The sequence below is a fragment of the Nerophis lumbriciformis genome, linkage group LG01, assembly GCF_033978685.3.
Source record: "Nerophis lumbriciformis linkage group LG01, RoL_Nlum_v2.1, whole genome shotgun sequence".
In the NCBI taxonomy this organism is placed as follows: Eukaryota; Metazoa; Chordata; class Actinopteri; order Syngnathiformes; family Syngnathidae; genus Nerophis; species Nerophis lumbriciformis.
Window position 1 is genome coordinate 18,540,264 of NC_084548.2, and position 21,158 is coordinate 18,561,421.

At 41.5% G+C, this 21,158-nt stretch overlaps 1 protein-coding gene across 2 annotated transcripts in view; it reads left to right on the top strand.

Moving 5' to 3' along the window:
- Positions 1 to 21,158, top strand: part of pex14 (peroxisomal biogenesis factor 14) — a 121,444-nt gene that overhangs the window by 63,361 nt on the left and 36,925 nt on the right. For both annotated transcript variants that reach the window (XM_061976521.1, XM_061976513.1), the window contains exons 3-4: positions 4,945 to 5,029; positions 19,795 to 19,920. In XM_061976521.1, coding sequence (XP_061832505.1) covers positions 4,945 to 5,029; positions 19,795 to 19,920 — 211 coding nt within the window. The remainder of the gene's footprint in view (positions 1 to 4,944; positions 5,030 to 19,794; positions 19,921 to 21,158) is intronic.

Here is a 21,158-nt window from a genome sequence, read left to right on the forward strand (position 1 = left end):
AACGTGCTCATAGCACGGAAGGCAAAAACTAAAGGAGCTAGCGTGGGAGCTAGAAGGTCAAAAGGAGTCTAGCGTGGAAGATAGCAGGTTCAGAGCAAGGAAACAAAAGTCGTCATCAGTTGTGTGAAAACAAACTACGAAGCAAGAACGAATGACAGGGAGGACAGGCTTAAATAATAATGTCAGTGATGACAAAGAGGTGCGTGTCGGGAACAAACGCGGCAGGTGAAAATAATAAGCAGCCATGGCAACAAACTCAGGTGTACAAAACAGGCACTCAAGGAGTCCAAAACTAACCAAAAACACAAGTATCTTGAAAACGTAAACAAAAAATATGATCCGGGCAGCGGATCATAACAGTACCCCCCCCCCCCCCCTTAAGGGACAGATTCCAGATGTCCCCTGGAAAAACTAAAACCCCCCCAACTATAACAAAGTTCAAGAGTCAAGGGAGGGTGGAGGGAGGCTTTGGCGGAGGGTCGCCAGGCCACGTGTCCCCGAATCCACCGGGGACGAGTCAGGTGGCGGCAGCGAATGGAACGCCGCTGCCGGAGGCGAGGCGGGCGACCACGGAAAGGCCACATTCGTGGCTGCCGAGAAGGTGGGCGTGAGTGGCGCCAGAAGTTCAGCAGCCGGAGAGTTCTACGACTACGTCTCGGGTGTCGCTGCTGTTTGCGCCACTGGCGTCCATACACTAACCTCCGAGAGCGCCGCTTGCGCAGCCAGACCACTCGAGGTCGCTGAGACGACGATGAGGGCGAGGAAGGTGGCGTCGCTGTGGAAGCAGGAGGAGTCGTCGTCGCCGTGGAAGCAGGAAGCGTCGTCGTCGCCCTGGAAGCAGGAAGCGTCGTCGTCGCCGTGGAAGCAGGAAGCGTCGTCGTCGCCGTGGAAGCAGGAAGCGTCGTCGTCGCCGTGGAAGCAGGAAGCGTCGTCGTCGCCGTGGAAACAGGAGGCGTCGTCGCCGTGGAAACAGGAGGCGTCGTCGCCGTGGAAGCAGGAGGCGTCGTCGCCATGGAAGCAGGAGGCGTCGTCGCCATGGAAGCAGGAGGCGTCGTCTCTGTCGGCGTGGGCGGAGCCGTCGCCATGGAAGCAGGCGGCTCGTCTGTCGGCGTGGGCAGAGCCAGAGGCGGAGCAGGCAGCTCGTCTGTCGGCGTGGGCGGAGCCAGAGGCGGAGCAGGCGGCTCGTCTGTCGGCGTGGGCGGAGCCAGAGGCGGAGCAGGCGTCTCGTCTGTCGGCGTGGGCGGAGCCAGAGGCGGAGCAGGCGGCTCGTCTGTCGGCGTGGGCGGAGCCAAGGACGAATCAGGCAACGGAGTCTCTGTGGGTGGTGGATGTCTCAGCTGGAGTGCTAGGTTGGCCGTAGGGGGAATCATCACCTGCAGTGTGGAGAGTATACTTCCCATCTGTCTCTCCAACGCATGAAGGCGGGCGTCTTGGCGTTCCGCTATGGCGTTGACGCAAGCCCCAAGAACGCCAAACTGTTCCTCTTGTTGTCCAAGTTGTTTGGCCTGTTAGTGCAATGCTCTTTTTACTTGGTCGGTCTCTGCGGTGTCTCGTGTGCTTTGCAGCGATGGAGGTGGAGAGGATGGTGTTTGCAGGACCACCAGGGTTGATGGTGGCGTCAGAGTGGCAGGCGTCCGGGCTGTCGTTGTCGTTGCCGTGGAAACAGGTGCTGGTGCGGAAACCAGACTTGGAGTCGGTGCTGGTGTGGGAACCAGACTTGGAGTAGGTGCTGGGCGTGACTTTGGCGGAGGTGGCCTGGCCGGGGGTTGCGGCTTAGCATGCCGAATGTCTGGTGGCGGAGGCCGGCATGGAGTTTTGGGCTTGGCTGGGCGCAGCTGTGCCCGCCCACTAGCAAAGCACCCAGTACTAGCCCCCCCCCCTCAAGAAGCGGATCCCAGACGCGTCTTGTGCAGTCTGGAACAGTCTTTAGGGGTGGGAAGGAGGAGGTGAGGAGGTGGATAGGCTCCTCCCCTTTTGATTGTCCAAATTGTCTATTCTGCTCTTCAATAGTGGACTGTAGGGACGACCAGGAGGGAGAAAACAGAGGAGTGGGCGGAGCTTGAGCCATAGGGGCTGGGGCCAAAGTAATTGGGGGCTGAGCTTGAAAGTCAGAAGGTGAGTGGGACTGACTAGACCTATATTTTTAAAAAAAAGCACCCAGTACTAGCCCCCCCCCCCTCAAGAAGCGGATCCCAGGCGCGTCTTGTGCAGTCTGGAACAGTCTTTAGGGGTGGGAGGGAGGAGGTGAGGAGGTGGATAGGCTCCTCCCCTTTTGATTGTCCAAATTGTCTATTCTGCTCTTCAATAGTGGACTGTAGGGACGACCAGGAGGGAGAAAACAGAGGAGTGGGCGGAGCTTGAGCCATAGGGGCTGGGGCCAAAGTAATTGGGGGCTGAGCTTGAAAGTCAGAAGGTGAGTGGGACTGACTAGACCTATATTTTAAAAAAATGTCCTGATAATGCTTAATTGTTGAATTAAAGTAATTTGGAGGCGGCTGACAGAAAGAGTTGACTGAATTTAAAAAAATGTCTTCGTCTATGACGTCATCTCCAGTGAACGGGATGACGTCATCCGCGCGGGTCTCCAGCTGACTGACAGCCCAATCGGTGAACTGTTTGGCAAAGTGAGTGATGGGATTACCAAACATCGGCGGAGGGGAATCCTGGGCTGCTTGGCTGTGTTCCGGAGGGAAGAATTGCGGGGATGGCGCGTCTATGTCGCGAGCTGAAGCCGTCTTGTGCGACTTCCGCCTTCGCTGACGCGTGCGAGCGGGCTGAGAGCGGACTTCCCCGGGCCAGATGGAGTCGATCGGGACCAGAACACCTCCAGGTCCCCATATCATCTCCTCATCTGGATTGCAGCGGAGCATCTCTGCCTCCATCGCTCGGAGGACCATCCACGCACCTTCTTCATCCACCTCCGTCAGGCCCGATGCGAGAGAACTTCTTTTTGCTTGCTTCGTACTGTGACGACCGGGGCGCATGGTGATGCGGGGTTTCGTTCTCCCTGGATGCAACGGACTTCGGACACAGCGTGAAGGTAAAAGAAATGATTTATTTACGGAATAAATTATACTGGCATAAACAAAAACGTGCTCATAGCACGGAAGGCAAAAACTAAAGGAGCTAGCGTGGAAGCTAGAAGGTAAAAAGGAGTCTAGCGTGGAAGATAGCAGGTTCAGAGCAAGGAAACAAAAGTCGTCATCAGTTGTGTGAAAACAAACTACGAAGCAAGAACGAATGACAGGGAGGACAGGCTTAAATAATAATGTCAGTGATGACAAACAGGTGCGTGTCGGGAACAAACGCGGCAGGTGAAAATAATAAGCAGCCATGGCAACAAACTCAGGTGTACAAAACAGGCACTCAAGGAGTCCAAAACTAACCAAAAACACAAGTATCTTGAAAACGTAAACAAAAAATATGATCCGGGCAGCGGATCATAACAGAAACAGACAAATCAAACATAAAATATACACAAATAGAGAAACACAGTGTAAGCAGTAAAAAATAAACCAAATGGAATTCCGTTCATTGTCAATCTTCACATGTACAATAAGATTAGAAGCAGCTCATTCTCTGTCACAGACATGCAATAAAAAACGCGAAGATCGAACAAATTTAAATAGTGCAATTAGATAAAGAAAAGGAATAAGAAACAACAGGTACATTATATGCATGTGCAAAAAAGTAAGTAGGTTTTTAAATTAGTTATCTGACGAAAGTCACAAGTAAATAAATGTTCAAGCAATTTCTTGTTTCGGTTATGTCCAAAACCGATTGTGTCAACGTCAGTCAGCCAATCTGAGCGGCGTTGAGTTAAACAAGTTCCACTGTTGAAACTTCATTACATGCGTGGAGATGTTTTTAAATACTTACTTAGACCAGAGTGTATTTAATTGTGTTTCACCTTAATTGCCGAGTGCGCACACTAATGAAAAGTAAAATACACTTGAATAAGATCCATGAGTTTGCTTTGACATGATAGTCTTGTGTGTTTGTCACAGAAATGAAGCTCGCTACGCAGCCACTCACTGGACAAGTTGAAACTGCAATTCTTTTGGATGGAAATGGGTTCATAGTATATGCAATGCATTACCCAAAATGAATTACCACTGGCAGGGTGCTCAATCACTTTGTATCTTTCAACACTAAAAGAAAAGAAGAGTAATCAAAACCTTTCAACCTATTAGAGGGATGACTTTTGCAATTGAATCACAGGGACCACAGGTGTGATAAGTCATCTAAACCTCCCCTCCAGTTGTTTCCTCTTTCTCTGCGTTCTTACATATTTATCCATTTTCCAAGGCGCCCGCTTCAAATGTATTGTTTAATACAGTTTGACGGACAGTCACCCCCACCTTCCTTCCAATTCTTGGAAATGCATACGCGGATGGAAAATTAAAGTTCATCTCAAAGGAAAACATAATAAAATCGATGAAAGCAGTGCACTTAAAACTTTTGATGTTCTGATGCTATTTAACTTTCTAGTGCATTAACGTTTCAGGTCATTACAACATTTAGACTGCGTGATTTGATCATGGTAGGTTTTTAACTGGAAGGATTACAGAGGTTTTCAAGCTTGGATTCTAAGGTTATTAGATACAAATGATCACCTCTGCATTAAGTATAGATTTTCTTTCACTATAGGCACTTAAGACTGGAAGTTTGTCTTTAAGAGGGTAATAGCAAATTAAGCTCTATTCTCCATTTGTTGAGCACTCTTGATGGGCTAATTTTATAACTGCTGATTTGGTCATTCTCTCCATTTGCATTGGCTTGAAAATAGCCAGGTGGGCTTTCTCTCCATTATTAGCAATATCCATTATTCTTTTAATGTTTTTCCACTTATAACAAATATTTTTCTCTACTGACACTATGGGCTTTTGAAAGTGCCATTTTCATGTGGTCCTATAATTTCATGTGACTTTTGTCTCCTCCCAGATTTCTACGGCTGTGAAATTTCTTCAAAATCCAAAAGTGCGTCAGAGTCCCCTTGCCACCAGAAAAGCCTTCCTGAAGAAAAAAGGTATGCAATAAATACAACATTGTAATCTTTGAGAGATCTACAGATTATATTTAAACTGCTAGTCTTCCGCAGATTTGTTTTTTGTTGGTGATAGAGGTCAAAGGTTATGGATTTAGCCTCTCGGGGATTTAATAAGGTCGATGTAGTTTCAGAGTGCATGATTCCAGGCCCTGTGAATAAATGACACACCAGTCGGGATGCTCCTTTGGGTTCAGGAAAATTAATATTGACAAACTCCCTCTGCATTTTCAATGGAATTATCAATATTGCCTCCCAGCATTTTAACCCTTTTACCTAATTTAACTGTTATTGTAAATTTGAGACCTGACAGAAATGGGTTTCTCAGTAGGGGTTCCACAGATTTGTGTATTATGCAATTCATTTTGATTGCTTTTGACATGTGCTTCAACAATATTTGTGCAATATATTGTCAAAAAAAAGCTTAATAGTCTGAACTCATTTAGATTGGTTCAATATAATGTGGTCGGGGAAATGTGCCATGCTATGCCACACTTTTCTAGTAGCTGGCCTTTTCCTGAGCATCAGCAGTAGTATACCTAAACAGTGTTGAAAAGTTGTCTTTTATTCTGTAACGTTTTTTTTATACTGTGATATATACTTAAAGGGGAACTGCACTTTTTTTTTAATGTTGCCTATCGTTCACAATTTCTTTGCAAGGATTATGAGGCATTTTTCATCTAAATGGGAATATGTGAACATACAAGCAGTCAGCATTCTAATGACAGCGGACCTTCTGCAGTATGTGATGTTTTATTATGTTTGTTGGCTCTCATAAAGTCTGCAGTGAGCAGAAATCAGCGATGAAGGGGAAAAAAAAGCTAATGTGATGCTTTTTTTAAATCAATGTGCCGCGTATGCTTAAAATTATTTAAATAGTAAATATTAAATGCTATTATAAATGTGCCCGTTACTACATTACACATATACATCATGTATCACCAAAATGATTCCCGGGCGCGGCCACCGCTGCTGCCCACTGCTCCCCTCACCTCCCAGGGGGTGATCAAGGGTGATGGGTCAAATGCAGAGAATAATCTCGCCACACCTAGTGTGTGTGTGACAATCATTGGTACTTTAACTTTAACTTTAACTTTTATATAAAACCCGAATGGAGGTATTTGGTTTTTTAGGTGCTCCATAGGCAGAATTGAACAGCTCCCATAGGCTCCATTGTAAGCAGACTTTTGATCGAATTTATTTAATGTTTAGAATGCATTAAAAAAAATCCATCTGTTGTCATGTCAAAATTCCAAAGAAAGTGCAGTTCCCCTTTAAGGAGCCATGCGTCTGAGGGACTCCCTAAAAAGCAAAACGTGAGCGTAGAAAGGTAACTTGAAACCAAATCTATGGTTGCCAGCTGCTCTTACACTCCTGAAATCTTTTGACATTTCTTTGTTTGTTGCCACCCATATTGTATGCTAAGATGTCTTCTTTTAGCAATATAATAGTAATTATAATATTATGGGCCTATCTACATCAAATGTTGTACTACACTACATATACTTCTTTATTTCCTCTTTGTTTTAAACTATTTGCTGCACTCAAAAAAAGAAATGGTTTGCTCTTACCGCACTTTGCTTCCATGAAATATGTATGATGTTTTAATGCAGATTTATTTTGGAAAGTTGGTTCCATTGTAGATCCGAACAAGAAGCCTCAATTTACATGTGGGCATCGATCTCAGGGAAAGACATTGTAAAGATGAGAGAAACTATAGCAATGAAACACTAAGTACATTACCGTTTTCAGAGGATAACTTTCAAGCCACTCAACAATAAGGCTGCAAATCAAAAGCATTTCCCCTTAAATGCAGATGATTCATTTTAGTTGTGCGCTTACTCTGCAACCTCATACTGACTCAGCATATTTCGTTTTTGTTAAACGCCACCGCCGCCATAATTTCTGATGAGTGATCATATCATATATGAGTATCATACCGAAAATTGTCTTAAACTATAAAACATGTATTGTTAAATAACTAAGGCTGTCTTCAACTCAAGATTTTCAGAGTTGAATCTAAGTTCGATTTAGTGACTTTGGGCAAAATCTGTATTTTTACTATATTTTTTTAAAAGTACAGCTAATCTGCAGGGGATTGTTTTTGTTTTTGTACATAAATTAAAATACTAATATGTGTATTGTTGTTATTTTATTAGTAGCAATATTTTAGATTGTTCTTATGCCATTATGCTAGTGGTGCTCAACTCTTGGAGGCTAGTTACAAATCCCGTTTTCATATGAGTTGGGAAATTGTGTTAGATGTAAATATAAACAGAATACAATGATTTGCAAATCCTTTTCAACCCATATTCAATTGAATGCACTACAAAGACAAGATATTTGATGTTCAAACTCATAAACTTTTTTTTTTTTTTTACAAATAATTAACTTAGAATTTCATGGCTGCAAGACGTGACAAAGTAGTTGGGAAAGGCCATGTTCACTACTGTGTTACATGGCCTTTCCTTTTAACAACACTCAGTAAACGTTTGGAAACTGAGGAGACACATTTTTTAAGCTTCTCAGGTGGAATTCTTTCCCATTCTTGCTTGATATACAGCTTAAGTTGTTCAACAGTCCGGGGGTCTCCGTTGTGGTATTTTAGGCTTCATAATGCGCCACACATTTTCAATGGGAGACAGGTCTGGACTACAGGAGGGCCAGTCTCGTACCCGCACTCTTTTAGTATGAAGCCACGTTGATGTAACACGTGGCTTGGCATTGTCTTGCTGAAATAAGCAGGGGCGTCCATGGTAACGTTGCTTGGATGGCAATATATGTTGCTCCAAAACCTGTATGTACCTTTCAGCATTAATGGCGCCTTCACAGATGTGTAAATTACCCATGTCTTGGTCACTAATACACCCCCATACCATCACAGATGCTGGCTTTTCAACTTTGCGCCTATAACAATCAGGATGGTTCTTTTCCTCTTTGGTCCGGAAGACATGATGTCCACAGTTTCCAAAAACAATTTGAAATGTGGACTCGTCTGACCACAGAACACTTTTCCACTTTGTATCAGTCCATCTTAGATGAGCTCAGGCCCAGCGAAGCCAACGGTGTTTCTGGGTGTTGTTGATAAACAGTTTTCGCCTTGCATAGGAGAGTTTTAACTTGCACTTACAGATGTAGCGACCAACTGTAGTTACTGACAGTGGGTTTCTGAAGTGTTCCTGAGCCCATGTGGTGATATCCTTTACACACTGATGTCGCTTGTTGATGCGGTACAGCCTGAGGGATTGAAGGTCACGGGCTTAGCTGCTTACATACAGTGATTTCTCCAGATTCTCTGAACCCTTTGATGATATTACGGACCGTAGATGGTGAAATCCCTAAATTCCTTGCAATAGCTGGTTGAGAAAGGTTTTTCTTAAACTGTTCAACAATTTGCTCACACATTTGTTGACAAAGTGGTGACCCTCGCCACATCCTTGTTTGTGAATGACTGAGCATTTCATGGAATCTACTTTTATACCCAATCATGGCACCCACCTGTTCCCAATTTGCCTGTTCACCTGTGGGATGTTCCAAATAAGTGTTTGATGAGCATTCCTCAACTTTATCAGTATTTATTGCCACCTTTCCCAACTTCTTTGTCACGTGTTGCTGGCATCAAATTCTAAAGTTAATGATTATTTGCACACAATTTTTTTTTTATCAGTTTGAACATCAAATATGTTGTCTTTGTAGCATATTCAACTGAATATGGGTTGAAAATGATTTGCAAATCATTGTATTCCGTTTATATTTACATCTAACACAATTTCCCAACTCATATGGAAACGGGGTTTCTATTTTCAATGAGGTTTATTAATTGCAGTAGGTCAAGTTACAAGCAAAAATATTGTAGTATCCAAAACATAATGTCGTGTTCATCCAAAACAACCAAAATGCCGATTTTAGTGCGTTTGTTGTTACCACCTGAATGTTGAGAAAACATGTTTTCAAAATTCCTGTGCGTTGTCTCATAATACCAGTTTAAATGTTCATAACAGCGATAGTCTCCTGGGATATTGAGCACACAATTCATGTGCTGGAAAGAGAATAAATGCTATTGATTCAGTCCAATTTTCTTGGGATTGTAAATTTTCGCTGTCAACTTTTCTTTTATCATGAATATGAAATACGCCGTTTTCGTGCAAACTATGACAGCCGGTGAATTGCAATATGCTAGCAGCTACAAAAATAAAATATAAAACTTAAAGGGGAATTGCACTTTGCTTATCGTCCACAATCATTATGAGAGACAAGAACATGGGGGGATTTTAAAGATGATAAAAAACGCTTGGGAGATGCGGCTAATGGGAGTCACAGTTGTAGCTTTCAAAGCCTTCTAACTTTGAAACCCTCTGTTAAACTTTTATATACACACTGCAAGTATGTATATATAATGTAGTAACATACACATTCATAAAAATGTGTAATAAGTACAATATTTACTGTATTTTGATCATTTTTATCTTTGCCGGGACTGATTTTTCCAGCGCATTGATTTCCATTTCCATAGCAGCGCACTTTCGACTTCTGGCAACAAATGTGTGTTCCTACTTCCGTAAACAAAGGCGCGAGTTTGTTTTAATCATGGTAGATTCGGTCACAAACAACAAACACAACTATTTTTGGACAAATGAGGATTCACATCCTTATCTTTTTGAAGCTAAATAAACAAAGATAAAAGCCTGCACGAAGGAAGAGTAAGATTTTGGAGCAGACGGGCGCCCAGAGAGTGAGGTGAAAGTGATTTGAAGCTTAAAAATGTGGAATTTGTAGCCATGATATTTCGACATAAATGGTGTGCTTACCCAAATAAACTAGAAAAAATGGCCCCGGCTAGCTGGGCCAAACAGACAACTGTCCATTGAGTGAGTCACACTTTATATTGATCATGATACATGCAGCATGTCATGCGTGTATCATGACAGACCGCATACGCTGTCTGGCTAGCTGTGTATAAACAAAACATGACATGTGGGCTAATACTTTACAGATACTGTAATATGATTGTTCATGTTTTTCACTCAGTACAGATTGGTGTCCTATCGCATTGTGTTGTGCATTACAAACTCAAACGCGTTTTGTGCTGACGTAGAAGCTAGCTTATGCCTTGCCATAGTTAGCTCTTATGGCTAATACGGAAGCACACAGATGTGTTGCTATGCTAGAAAAAGAGTTCTTCATTGTTCGCTCTTATAATAACAATGTTGTTACAGCTTGGTTATTAATTTACGGAACGTAAATTAAGTATTGTTGGCGGTTTTTGAATGCAGTTTTAAAGTGATTTAGAAGTAAAATTGATTGCTCCCATTAGCTGCATTGCTAGTCACCAAGAACGAGACGATTTTTACATGTTAACCTGCAAAAAAAATGAAGTGAAGTAAATTACATTCATATAGCGCTTTACATTGTGAAACCCAATATCTAAGTTACATTTAAATCAGTGTGGGTGGCACTGGGAGCAGGTGGGTAAAGTGTCTTTCCCAAGGACACAACGGCAGTGACTCGGATGGCGGAAGCGGGGATCGAACCTGCAACCCTCGAGTTGCTGGCACGAGCTATACCGTCCCAAGTCATCAGTAGCGCGTCCTGATGAGCCTCAATCACGTCCCCCATGTAAAACATCCTCCCAACACTATTAGTGAAATATTATTATTTACAGACAAATATATTTTATATAAGAGATAGGGGATTTCAAAACAAGTGCAGCAATTTTTAGAGAGGCGACGTCACACCAGGAAATTGGGATCGCTTTTTGTCTGCTTACCGTAATATTTTCCCCATATTTAAAGACGACATGATGATGAATTAAAGGCCTACTGAAACCCACTACTACCGACCACGCAGTCTGATAGTTTATATATCAATGATGAAATCTTAACATTGCAACACATGCCAATACAGCCGGGTTAGCTTACTAAAGTGCAATTTTAAATTTTGCACGAAATATCCTGCTGAAAACGTCTCGGTATGATGACGTCTGCGCGTGACGTCACGGATTGTAGAGGACATTTTGGGACAGCATGGTGGCCAGCTATTAAGTTGTCTGTTTTCATCGCAAAATTCCACAGTATTCTGGACATCTGTGTTGGTGAATCTTTTCCAATTTGTTCAATGAACAATTGAGACAGCAAAGAAGAAAGCTGTAGGTGGGAAGCGGTGTATTGCGAGCGGCTGCAGCAACACAAACACAGCCGGTGTTTCATTGTATACATTCCCGAAAGATGACAGTCAAGCTTTACCATTGGCCTGTGGAGAACTGGGACAACAGAGACTCTTACCAGGAGGACTTTGAGTTGGATACGCAGACACGGTACCGTGAGTACGCATGCAGCTGCGGCTTCCAAACATTTGATCGCTTGCCCGTACGTGCATGCCGCTATGTGCATGTCACGTACGTAACTTTGGGGACTTTGGGGAAATATATGTGCTGTATGAACTTTGGGGAGGTGAATGGTACTTTGGGCTGTGGGATTGAGTGTGTTGTGCAGGTGTTTGAGTTGTATTGGCGGGTTATATGGACTGGAGGGGGAGGTGTTTGTTATGCGGGATTAATTTGTGGCATATTAAATATAAGCCTTGTTGTGTTGTGGCTAATAGAGTGTCTTGTGTTTATTTACTGTTTTAGTCATTCCCAGCTGAATATCAGGTCCCACCCGCCTCTCACAGCATCTTCCCTATCTGAATTGCTCCCACTGCCCTCTAGTCCTTCACTCTCACTTTCCTCATCCACGAATCTTTCATCCTCGCTCAAATTAATGGGGAAATCGTCGCTTTCTCGGTCCGAATCGCTCTCACTGCTGGTGGCCATGATTGTAAACAATGTGCAGATGTGAGGAGCTCCACAACCTGTGACGTCACGGGCATATCGTCTGTTACTTCCGGTACAGGCAAGGCTTTTTTATCAACGACCAAAAGTTGCAAACTTTATCGTCGATGTTCTCTACTAAATCCTTTCAGCAAAAATATGGCAATATCACGAAATGATCAAGTATGACACATAGAATGGACCTGCTATCCCCGTTTAAATAAGAAAATCGCATTTCAGTAGGCCTTTAACCTTAAAAACACACACTGTGCGTGAGGGCCTCTAGCAGGTATTAACTTGGCCCCCTCCACCAGGTGGGGTTTTGATGTCTGACGATTCGACTGCAAAGTTGATAGTCAAATTAGACTCCTCCGAATCGAATCGTCAAATCTTTGACTATGTGAAGACAAATAGGTGCTATTGGTTTCTCTTTTACCTTTTACATCACCAGTTTTCCTTCATTTAGCTTAAAAAAAGAAAGATCACAAGAGCACAGGACGTGCTTATATTTGATCTGCTTTTGCTGTTCTCTCAACCATTCCACCCAGAAACTCAATCAGCCTCCACCTCCTTCTGCAAATGTGTCAGTCTTAATTTCTAGTACAGTTTAATGTCATATTTATGTAAATACATCTGGATTTTACTTTATATTAACGGCCAGAAATGTCAAGGCACACATAAAATGAGACAATACCATCTCTCGGTAGAGTGGAATTTAAATTGGATTCCTCTTGCTGGCAGTATTTACGCAGGACAGCTGATGAAGGGGAAAATAGGGCCCACTTTGATTGCATGTTGCAGAATCTTTACACAATAATCTTGCTCGTGCATATTATTTCACCGCACATTTGTGCTCTAATCTCCTCTGAAGGATGCCTCGGTATCCATATCTCTCTGCTTTCAAAGGCATCTTAATAGTGTGGTTTATTTCAATATTCATTGAAAAATATAATTTTCTGTTCCGTCAACTGTCAATTCTGAGTATGAATTGCCAATTATGCAGTCCGATATTCGTAGCTGCCCTCCCTGAGTCCTTGTTGGACTGGCTGAAATATTGAAAGTTTGTCACCTTGATATAATATGAATCACAATATAAACCAGATACATTTTTTTCTCATTTGGCGGAGGACTTGGGGAAATAAATTATATTTCAACACTATAATCAAATTGGACAATTTTGCCTTAGTTGTTACTTGCCAGGATCAAATAGGTTTTTACTCTGTTTGAGTGAAATACGTTTATAATGTTATGCAGTCTCTTTTAGTCAGTCGGCAGTCCTCTACAATTAACACTTACACTGTAACAGCCAAAGCCTTAAAACCCATTTTGGAAACACGGTTTAGCCAAGACAATTAACACATAATTGCCAAAATATGTCATTTCTGAGGACATTTACATCACATGTCATTTTGACCGAGGCACCAGAGCTGACATGCTCAGTTGTGCCTAGTTTATCAAACTGGTAGAAAAAGAACTGTGTCCCAAATGCAAACAAACATTTTCCCAATTACACTTAATTGACTTGCGTTCGAACATCTAAAATAAAAACTAAATTTGTTTTTTTAGTCATAGTTCAATGTAAAATATGCCTCAAAATGGTCACTCAAAACCATCTAAAAGAGAAACTCCACAAGTTTGTTTTTGCTTTTTTGCCACCACTGAAAGAGGAAACGTGTTACAATAACCTAAAATTGTATTTATTCTGGCACTTTAGTGAGCATTCAGTTACATGTAAAATAAATTAATCCCAGCAATATCTATAAAACATCACTTGGCTGACAGTATCGCTCTGTAAATGCCTTCTTATTTTCTACATTACTTCCTTTTCAGGTTTCTTTAAAGGGGTAGTTACAGTAATTTTACTGTGTTTTACTGTCAAACCTTGATTGTCATTTGTAATCTGTTTAAAAATGTCTGACAAAAATCGAACCGTACGACGACTGAAGCAATTGTCCCAATAAAGAATGATGTAAATCCAATTAATATGTTGCAGACACAGTAGTATTAACAAAAAATACATGTTAGTAGGTAGCGGTAGGAATCTTCGGCCACTTCATGATTCGATTACGATTCAGCAGGTACGATTCGATTTGAAATTGATTATCAATGCATCTAACCTTGCATGGCAGCTCCCTCCATCAGTGTGTGAATGTGTGTGTGAATGGGTAAATGTGGAAGTAGTGTCAAAGCGCTTTGAGTACCTTGAAGGTAGAAAAGCGCTATACAAGTACAACCCATTTATCATTTATCATTTATCTTTAATTTGTTTATTGTTTACAGTTTAAAAAAAAAATTGTTTCACTAAATATGTGTTTATCACTTGCAACTTTTAAAAACAGTGCCTTTGTAACAAGAAAATTCCCATCACATTTATTAAGTTAATGGAAATGTATGCAAAACTGGAACATAAAAGTGCCCTGTAATAAAGGAACTGGTCAGATCTCTCGGTGAGGTGGCTCGCTGCAGTCAACCACATTTTAGAACTGTTTGCATTACTTTAATTACAATAAATACATTGATTATTGATTATTGATGTTTACTAATCGATTTTAAAATCATTCATGTCCAAATTGCGATGCATCAAAAAATGTATTATTTCCCACATATAATTAAAGTTTTACATGCAGAAAACAATAATAATTAATTACAAATTAAATGGATAAAATAACATTTAAAATTATTTGTACCTATTTTGAAAAACCTTGTTGACGTCGTACTTTGCTAAAAAAAAAATATGTGGTAAATTCCATAGTGTTTTTCAATTTTCTGTATCAAAGTGCTTGCAATTGCTACTTTGATGGCCCCATGGTGGACTATTTTGAAGCCGTACTAAAAAAAAAAAGCTAAAATATTGCAAATAGATTTCACCCTGAGTGAAGGGCCAGGCCAGAGAGTGAGGGCCACACAGAACATAGGCTGTTGGTCTATTACTGTGCTTAGTATGAAGGTAAGGGTAAGGATAAGGTTCATCATCCCATGTATTAATAGGATGCTATATGTAAGTGGGGTTATGTGACTCACCTCTCGGACAAAAATGACTATGACCAAGGCCTGCAAAGAAGGTAAAGGGATTGATGTGGTTATAAATTACTCCACGGCGCCACCTAGTCGAGGTCTTGCCTACTTTGTCATCAGTAGGGTGATAAAAGCAGGGAAATGAGAGCAGTATCTCTTTTTTTTTAATACATAAATGAATATGCTATGAGATTGTATACTATTTTCAAGCAGTTGTATCAAATTACAAAATATAAAGCACAATCACAACTTATTAAACATGCTGATATCATGCTCCACTTGTTAGTATTCCATTCACCTCCTTCTACGTGTTATACGACCTCTGCCATTGATATTTGTTTGTAAATCTGTTATCCAAAATCTAATTATTCTCAAAGACCCTTGAAGGGAAACATGTTCACCTTTTACCCAAAATATTTTAGTGTCCAATTTTTATAATTGACTGTCCTGCCGAGAGGTCTTGACCCATAAAGTCCAGGAGTGCCAGAATTGGAGAAATTGATTTAATAAAAGAGCCTTACTGCCTCTTTGCCCTTAAAAAATGCCAGGAGAATATGAGGCTGTGAAAATAGAGCTATAAATAACCTGACGAGCAATGGGTTTTCCTTTAAATAAATACCGATCAGGTTTATGTTGAAAGACAATAGAAAACGTAGTCCAGATATGCAGTTTACAGTATTTATAGCTGTAATATCGAGGTGCCAGCACCGTAATTTCATGCCCCAATGAGAATGGCAAGGTCAAAGCAAATGCTTTGGCTGAGCATCTGCTAATACTGTGACTCATAAACAGGCACTACGTGTATCAGGTGCACCAAATAATACAGTATAATGAAATACAAAATAGCTTTCCAATATTGTTCTTTTTTATGGTGTTATCATTAGGTGTAATTTATGTCTTAAAGATTCATCTCCCCATTGTTCGATCTGAAATGGAGGTCTAAGGGTCATTCCACAGGTTTTGGAACCTCTAATACATTTCACAAATGTGTGTTATATGTAAAGCATTGTTTTCGTTTTTTGGGGGGGATCTAAGGGTGCTTTCATTTGGGCTTTTGTATTCAGCCCCCAAAAAATCAGATCAAGACATTTTTTCAAGCTATACTTTAAGCAGAAACAGCTTGAGGAATTGTACTTTTTTTAAATCTGGTGATTAAAAAACAGCTTTCATTTCCTGTAAAAACAGCATAACAGAACATCCATTAAAATGTGCATTCATTAAACTTCATTCTGGACATTGCATAAGGTGATAAAAAAAATCTAGGGCCAACAATATTTTTGTTTCTTGTCATTTGATAAATCTCAGAGCCTTGCTTGTCTTACTCAATAGAGTACCACCATGTACGGTAGTCTGCTGTGGTCAGACACATGATTGCTTATTTGACAGTGCAGTCTGACACAAACTCAGCACATCATGCTCACCACTTCCTGGCACTCAGGACCTTCTGTAGACTACTGGATGGCCAATATTTGTCTTCAATGATTCTAGAAATTTCTGGGGCTGAGGTTGCCGAGGTAGTTAAAAAGCTCCTCGGTGGCAAGGCCCCGGGGGTGGATGAGATCCGCCCGGAGTTCCTTAAGGCTCTGGATGCTGTGGGGCTGTCTTGGTTGGCAAGACTCTGCAACATCGTGTGGACATCGGGGCTGTACCTCTGGATTGGCAGACCGGGGTGGTGGTTCCTCTCTTTGAGAAGGGAAACCGAAGGGTGTGTTCCAACTATCGTGGGATCACACTCCTCAGCTTTCCCGGTAAGGTCTATTCAGGTGTACTGGAGAGGAGGCTACGCCAGATAGTCGAACCTCGGATTCAGGAGGAACAGTGTGGTTTTCGTCCTGGTCGTGGAACTGTGGACCAGCTCTATAGTCTCGGCAGGGTCCTTGAGGGTGCATTGGAGTTTGCACAACCGGTGTACATGTGTTTTGTGGACTTGGAGAAGGCATTCGACCGTGTACCACGGGAAGTCCTGTGGGGAGTGCTCAGAGAGTATGGGTTATTGGACTGTCTGATTGTGGCGGTCCGCTCTCTGTATGATCAGTGTCAGAGCTTGGTCCGCATTGCCGGCAGTAAGTCAGACCCGTTTCCAGTCAGGGTTGGACTCCGCCAAGGCTGCCCTTTATAACTGATTCTGTTCATAACTTTTATGGACATAATCTCCCTTAGAGATAGGGTGAGAAGCTCTGTCATCCGGGAGGAGGTCAAAGTAAAGCCGCTGCTCCTCCACAACAAGAGGAGCCAAATAGAGGAGATGGTTCGGGCACCTGGTCAAGATGCCACACGAACGCCTCCCTAGGGAGGTGTTTAGGGCACGTCCGACCGGTAGGAGGCCACGGGGAAGACCCAGGACACATTGGGAAGACTATGTCTCCCGGCTGGCCTGGGAACGCCTCGGGATCCCCCGAGAGGAGCTGGACGAAGTGGCTGGGGAGAGGGAAGGCTGGGCCTCTCTGCTTAGGCTGCTGCCCCCGCGACCCAACCTCGGATAAGCGGAAGAAGATGGATGGATAGATTCAAGAATTTTGAGGCAATTTTATGTTTTCCGGGGTTTCAATTGTTGGTGATGACAGGGACATCCCTGCGGGTGTAGTCTATGAAATAAATTAGCTGAAATATTGTAGGTTTTAAAACAAGAAAAGGTCATAGTGGTAGTGGTATATAGCAGCTGACCAAAGCTCACACTCCCAATATAGTCTAATTACATTGAGTGCTCTAACACATTGAATTGAATTGGACGTTCCATTATTATTATTATTATTATTATTATTATTATTATAATTATTACTATTATTATTTTGTTCCTGCACACACACATACTGGTATCATTTTATAAGTCAGTGTTGAATTAATTCTCAAAGACGTATTGTATCTATACATATTTGTACTGCAGCAGTAAGTACAATTGACAAAGATAATTAAAGAATTAAAATACCAGCCGTAAGGAGACTGATTTGTCTACATTCAGATTGAAAGCTGCTCGATTTTCATGTTATGTTCATCACTGTTATTTTGTTTTCCGGGCCTGACTATGGTAAATATATTTAGGAATTATTCATTATAAATAATTTATTTTCATACTTGGCACACAGAAAACATGTTTATGACCTACTAAATATGTTTTTTAATATTATAATAGCTCCCTAAACATGAAATAACACCCACATATCGGCGTGCCATAGTCGTCATTTAATCCAATATATTAATGCTGCCTGAGGTTGCGCCAGTTGCGGCCACGACTCTTAACAGCAAGCTCTGATTAGTTTGGTCTTATCTAGTGGTCACTATTACTATATTATTGTTTAGAGTTTATTTAGCAATTTTTATGCTTTAAAAAATGCTTAATTTAGGCCAAAAAATGTGTAGCATAAGCTTTAAAAAAAATCACACAACTTTAAAGCGTGATGTACCAAGGGACTGTCACAAGGATGTTTTTCATTACTAAATTTGAAAACAAATACACAATGAAATGTTTCAATATCTTTACTCTACTTAAAGAGCGGTTCAGTAATCGCTCTCCATCATGCCCTTTTCTTACCATATTGTACATGGTGTCTATGGTAGATGATTTCCCCACAAGAGGCTGCTTTGGAGAAGGAGTTTATTGATTGGAGCAGTCTTGTTACTGCACATAAAGCGTGGCATTTCTCCCACTGGGCTGGATGGCCCTGTTTTTGAAGCTGGATTAAGTTTGTAGTGCTGCTGCCTTTTGCTGCAATTGGCTTAAATCTAACTTTTTAGCATGCAGTCACTTGTTTTATGTATTTTGTACAAAGCCAAACCAGTTCCAAACCCATGACGATACTATTCCTTTCTAGTGAGCAAACGTCTTGCTCTTGTTAACGGTAGCAGTAGCCATATTGTTGCTATGTGTGTATCTCAGTTAAAGAAACAAGGGAGATAGGGGGTTTTGAAAGCTGCTGGAGACAAAGCTCCGCCATTAATAAAAAAATAAAATAAAATGTTTATTTTTTTAGTCGTCAAAACAAAGAACTTAAATTAATTGATATATCGGCGTGACATATGTCGTTGATTTTTTTTATCGACTATAAAACAAACTAACATCTTTTATTTTATATTGTATTTGAAAACATTACAACCATAAACTGAAACTACAAGGTCTTTCCAAATACTTAATGGTGGGAGCTTTACTTTACTACTACTTTTGTCTCAATTTGCTCAATCCTGAAGAAAAAGTAGAAGTGCTTGTCATGGCCAAATATATTTTGAACATTCTGTTATATAGTTATCCAAAAGTTTATCAAGATACAATGGTCATTCTTTGTTTAGACTTAAGTGTTCATTGAATTTCGACCTACCATACATCAATGGGGACACAGAGCCTGGATACGTCCCTTTCTTCCCACAAAAGATGATGTTCATATTAGATTTTTTTTTTTCTCCTGCGCTCTGATTCTCCATCAGGGAGCCCTTTGCAATTTAATCAAAACTAAAATCATTAAAAAGATCTGAAGATTAAATTATATTGGCATTTGCAAATTTATGTAATACATTTACATTACAATGAAGAAATTAAAATAATGCATTTTAGCTGTCTGGGGTGGATGAAATTTACACATGGGAAATATAACAAGGAGAAGTGGACAGAGTTATTTTCTTTGCCTTTGGTGGCAGTTAATAGGCTTGCAGAGTTTCAGATTTCATTGGAGTGAAGCTTTGCACATTGTCTCTCTTAAGCTAAAACTCCCCAAGGAATTGTTTTTAATTATTAAATGAAAACAGTCTGAAGGCTTATAGTCAGTAAAATAGAATGAGTTCACATTCATATATGTTCTCAAAGATTAATGGGGAGAATTGAAAGTATGAATGTCTGTATTATGATAGCAAAGGTGCCATTTTGATGTTCCGCGATAAGATGTATAGCGAGCCACCAGACCCTCATGAGTTTCTTAAAAGTCTTAACTGATTGCAGGGTTGACGGATGAGGAGGTAGACCTGGCCATCCACCGCACGGGGAGCACAGAAGTCGTCCTGCCTTTCAGAAGTGCGGGGGCTCCACATCCACTTGACTCAACTCACCTAGCCACTGTTTCTCACAGTGAGTGCACAACTCATTTTTAATCAACCTAAATGGTGCAAAATTTTACACAACATAAATGCAAAGTTATGAGGCATGTGCATTTTTCAGCTTTATCCTTAACTATATCCTTTTTTATCCCCCAATCGATGCACAGTCATACAGACCATAAATGCAAAGAAGTAATGCAGCATTTTTCAGGTTTATCCTAAAGTTTTTACCAAGTCATGCATAGATATTAATGACACAATCTGGCTGAATGCAGAAGCCTTTTTGAAAGTTTGTGGCTCACCGTAGGTTCAAGTTCGCAAGGCAGTTTGCTGGATCTTTTGGATACTAATCAACATATTCCAACATTAGCCCTGAGAGAGGTTTTGGACCCTGGAAATATGGCATTGTACAGCACAGGCCCATGACATCTACCTCTGCCATAGTGTTTGAAACGGTTCCACCCTGGCAAGACCACACAAAGCAACCAGTATCTTTATTACCTCAAGGGGTTATGAATGCTGTCCACTGATTTTCCAATGCAGAATAAAGTCTGCGTAATACCTAACCCATATGACAATGATTCCAGATGTATTCCACCCTCATTTATTACCACACTGTCCTTGACTCCCTCGGCATCTCATGTTTTGTAATGAAAGTGATGTTGATGGGATGGCCATGTAGTTAGGTGGACTCGCGGCTCTACGTCCATAGTGGGGGTTTTATATCAAAACGGCTGTAAGGGAGCTGCATAATGAGGTGAGAGCGGGGAGTCTTGTATGGGGGGTCATGCCGAAAAGAGAGGGCTACCTCCCTGTGATGTCCTTGTTATAGGGACAGTGCATGGGGACCCGCATCCATCTCTGTCGAAGTAATGGATACTCTGATCTCTATTTCCATGCGGTAGAAGGACAGGAAGGCCTCCACTGAACCCAATAAATTTGAGAGGAGATTGGAAAACCGGGGGATGAAGTCCACTGTTCCCTAGCTTAAGTGACCAAATAAAAAAAGCAAGATGGCAGAGTGGAAGTGCTAGAGAAAAATGTAGAGGCAGAGAAAGATCGGAAAGTCCTAAAGGGGAGGAGGGGGGGAAGGTGAAGACCTCATGTGATGCAGTGAGTCTTGTTCAGGGTCAACCACCTATGCCAAGGACTCTTACGCCTTTCAGGAGCACAGTATTGCCAGACAGGTGACAGTCTATCGCAGCTATAATGTTGATGAAGACCCAAATTTATGTGGTTACCAAATGAATGTTGTGGAATAATTCAAAC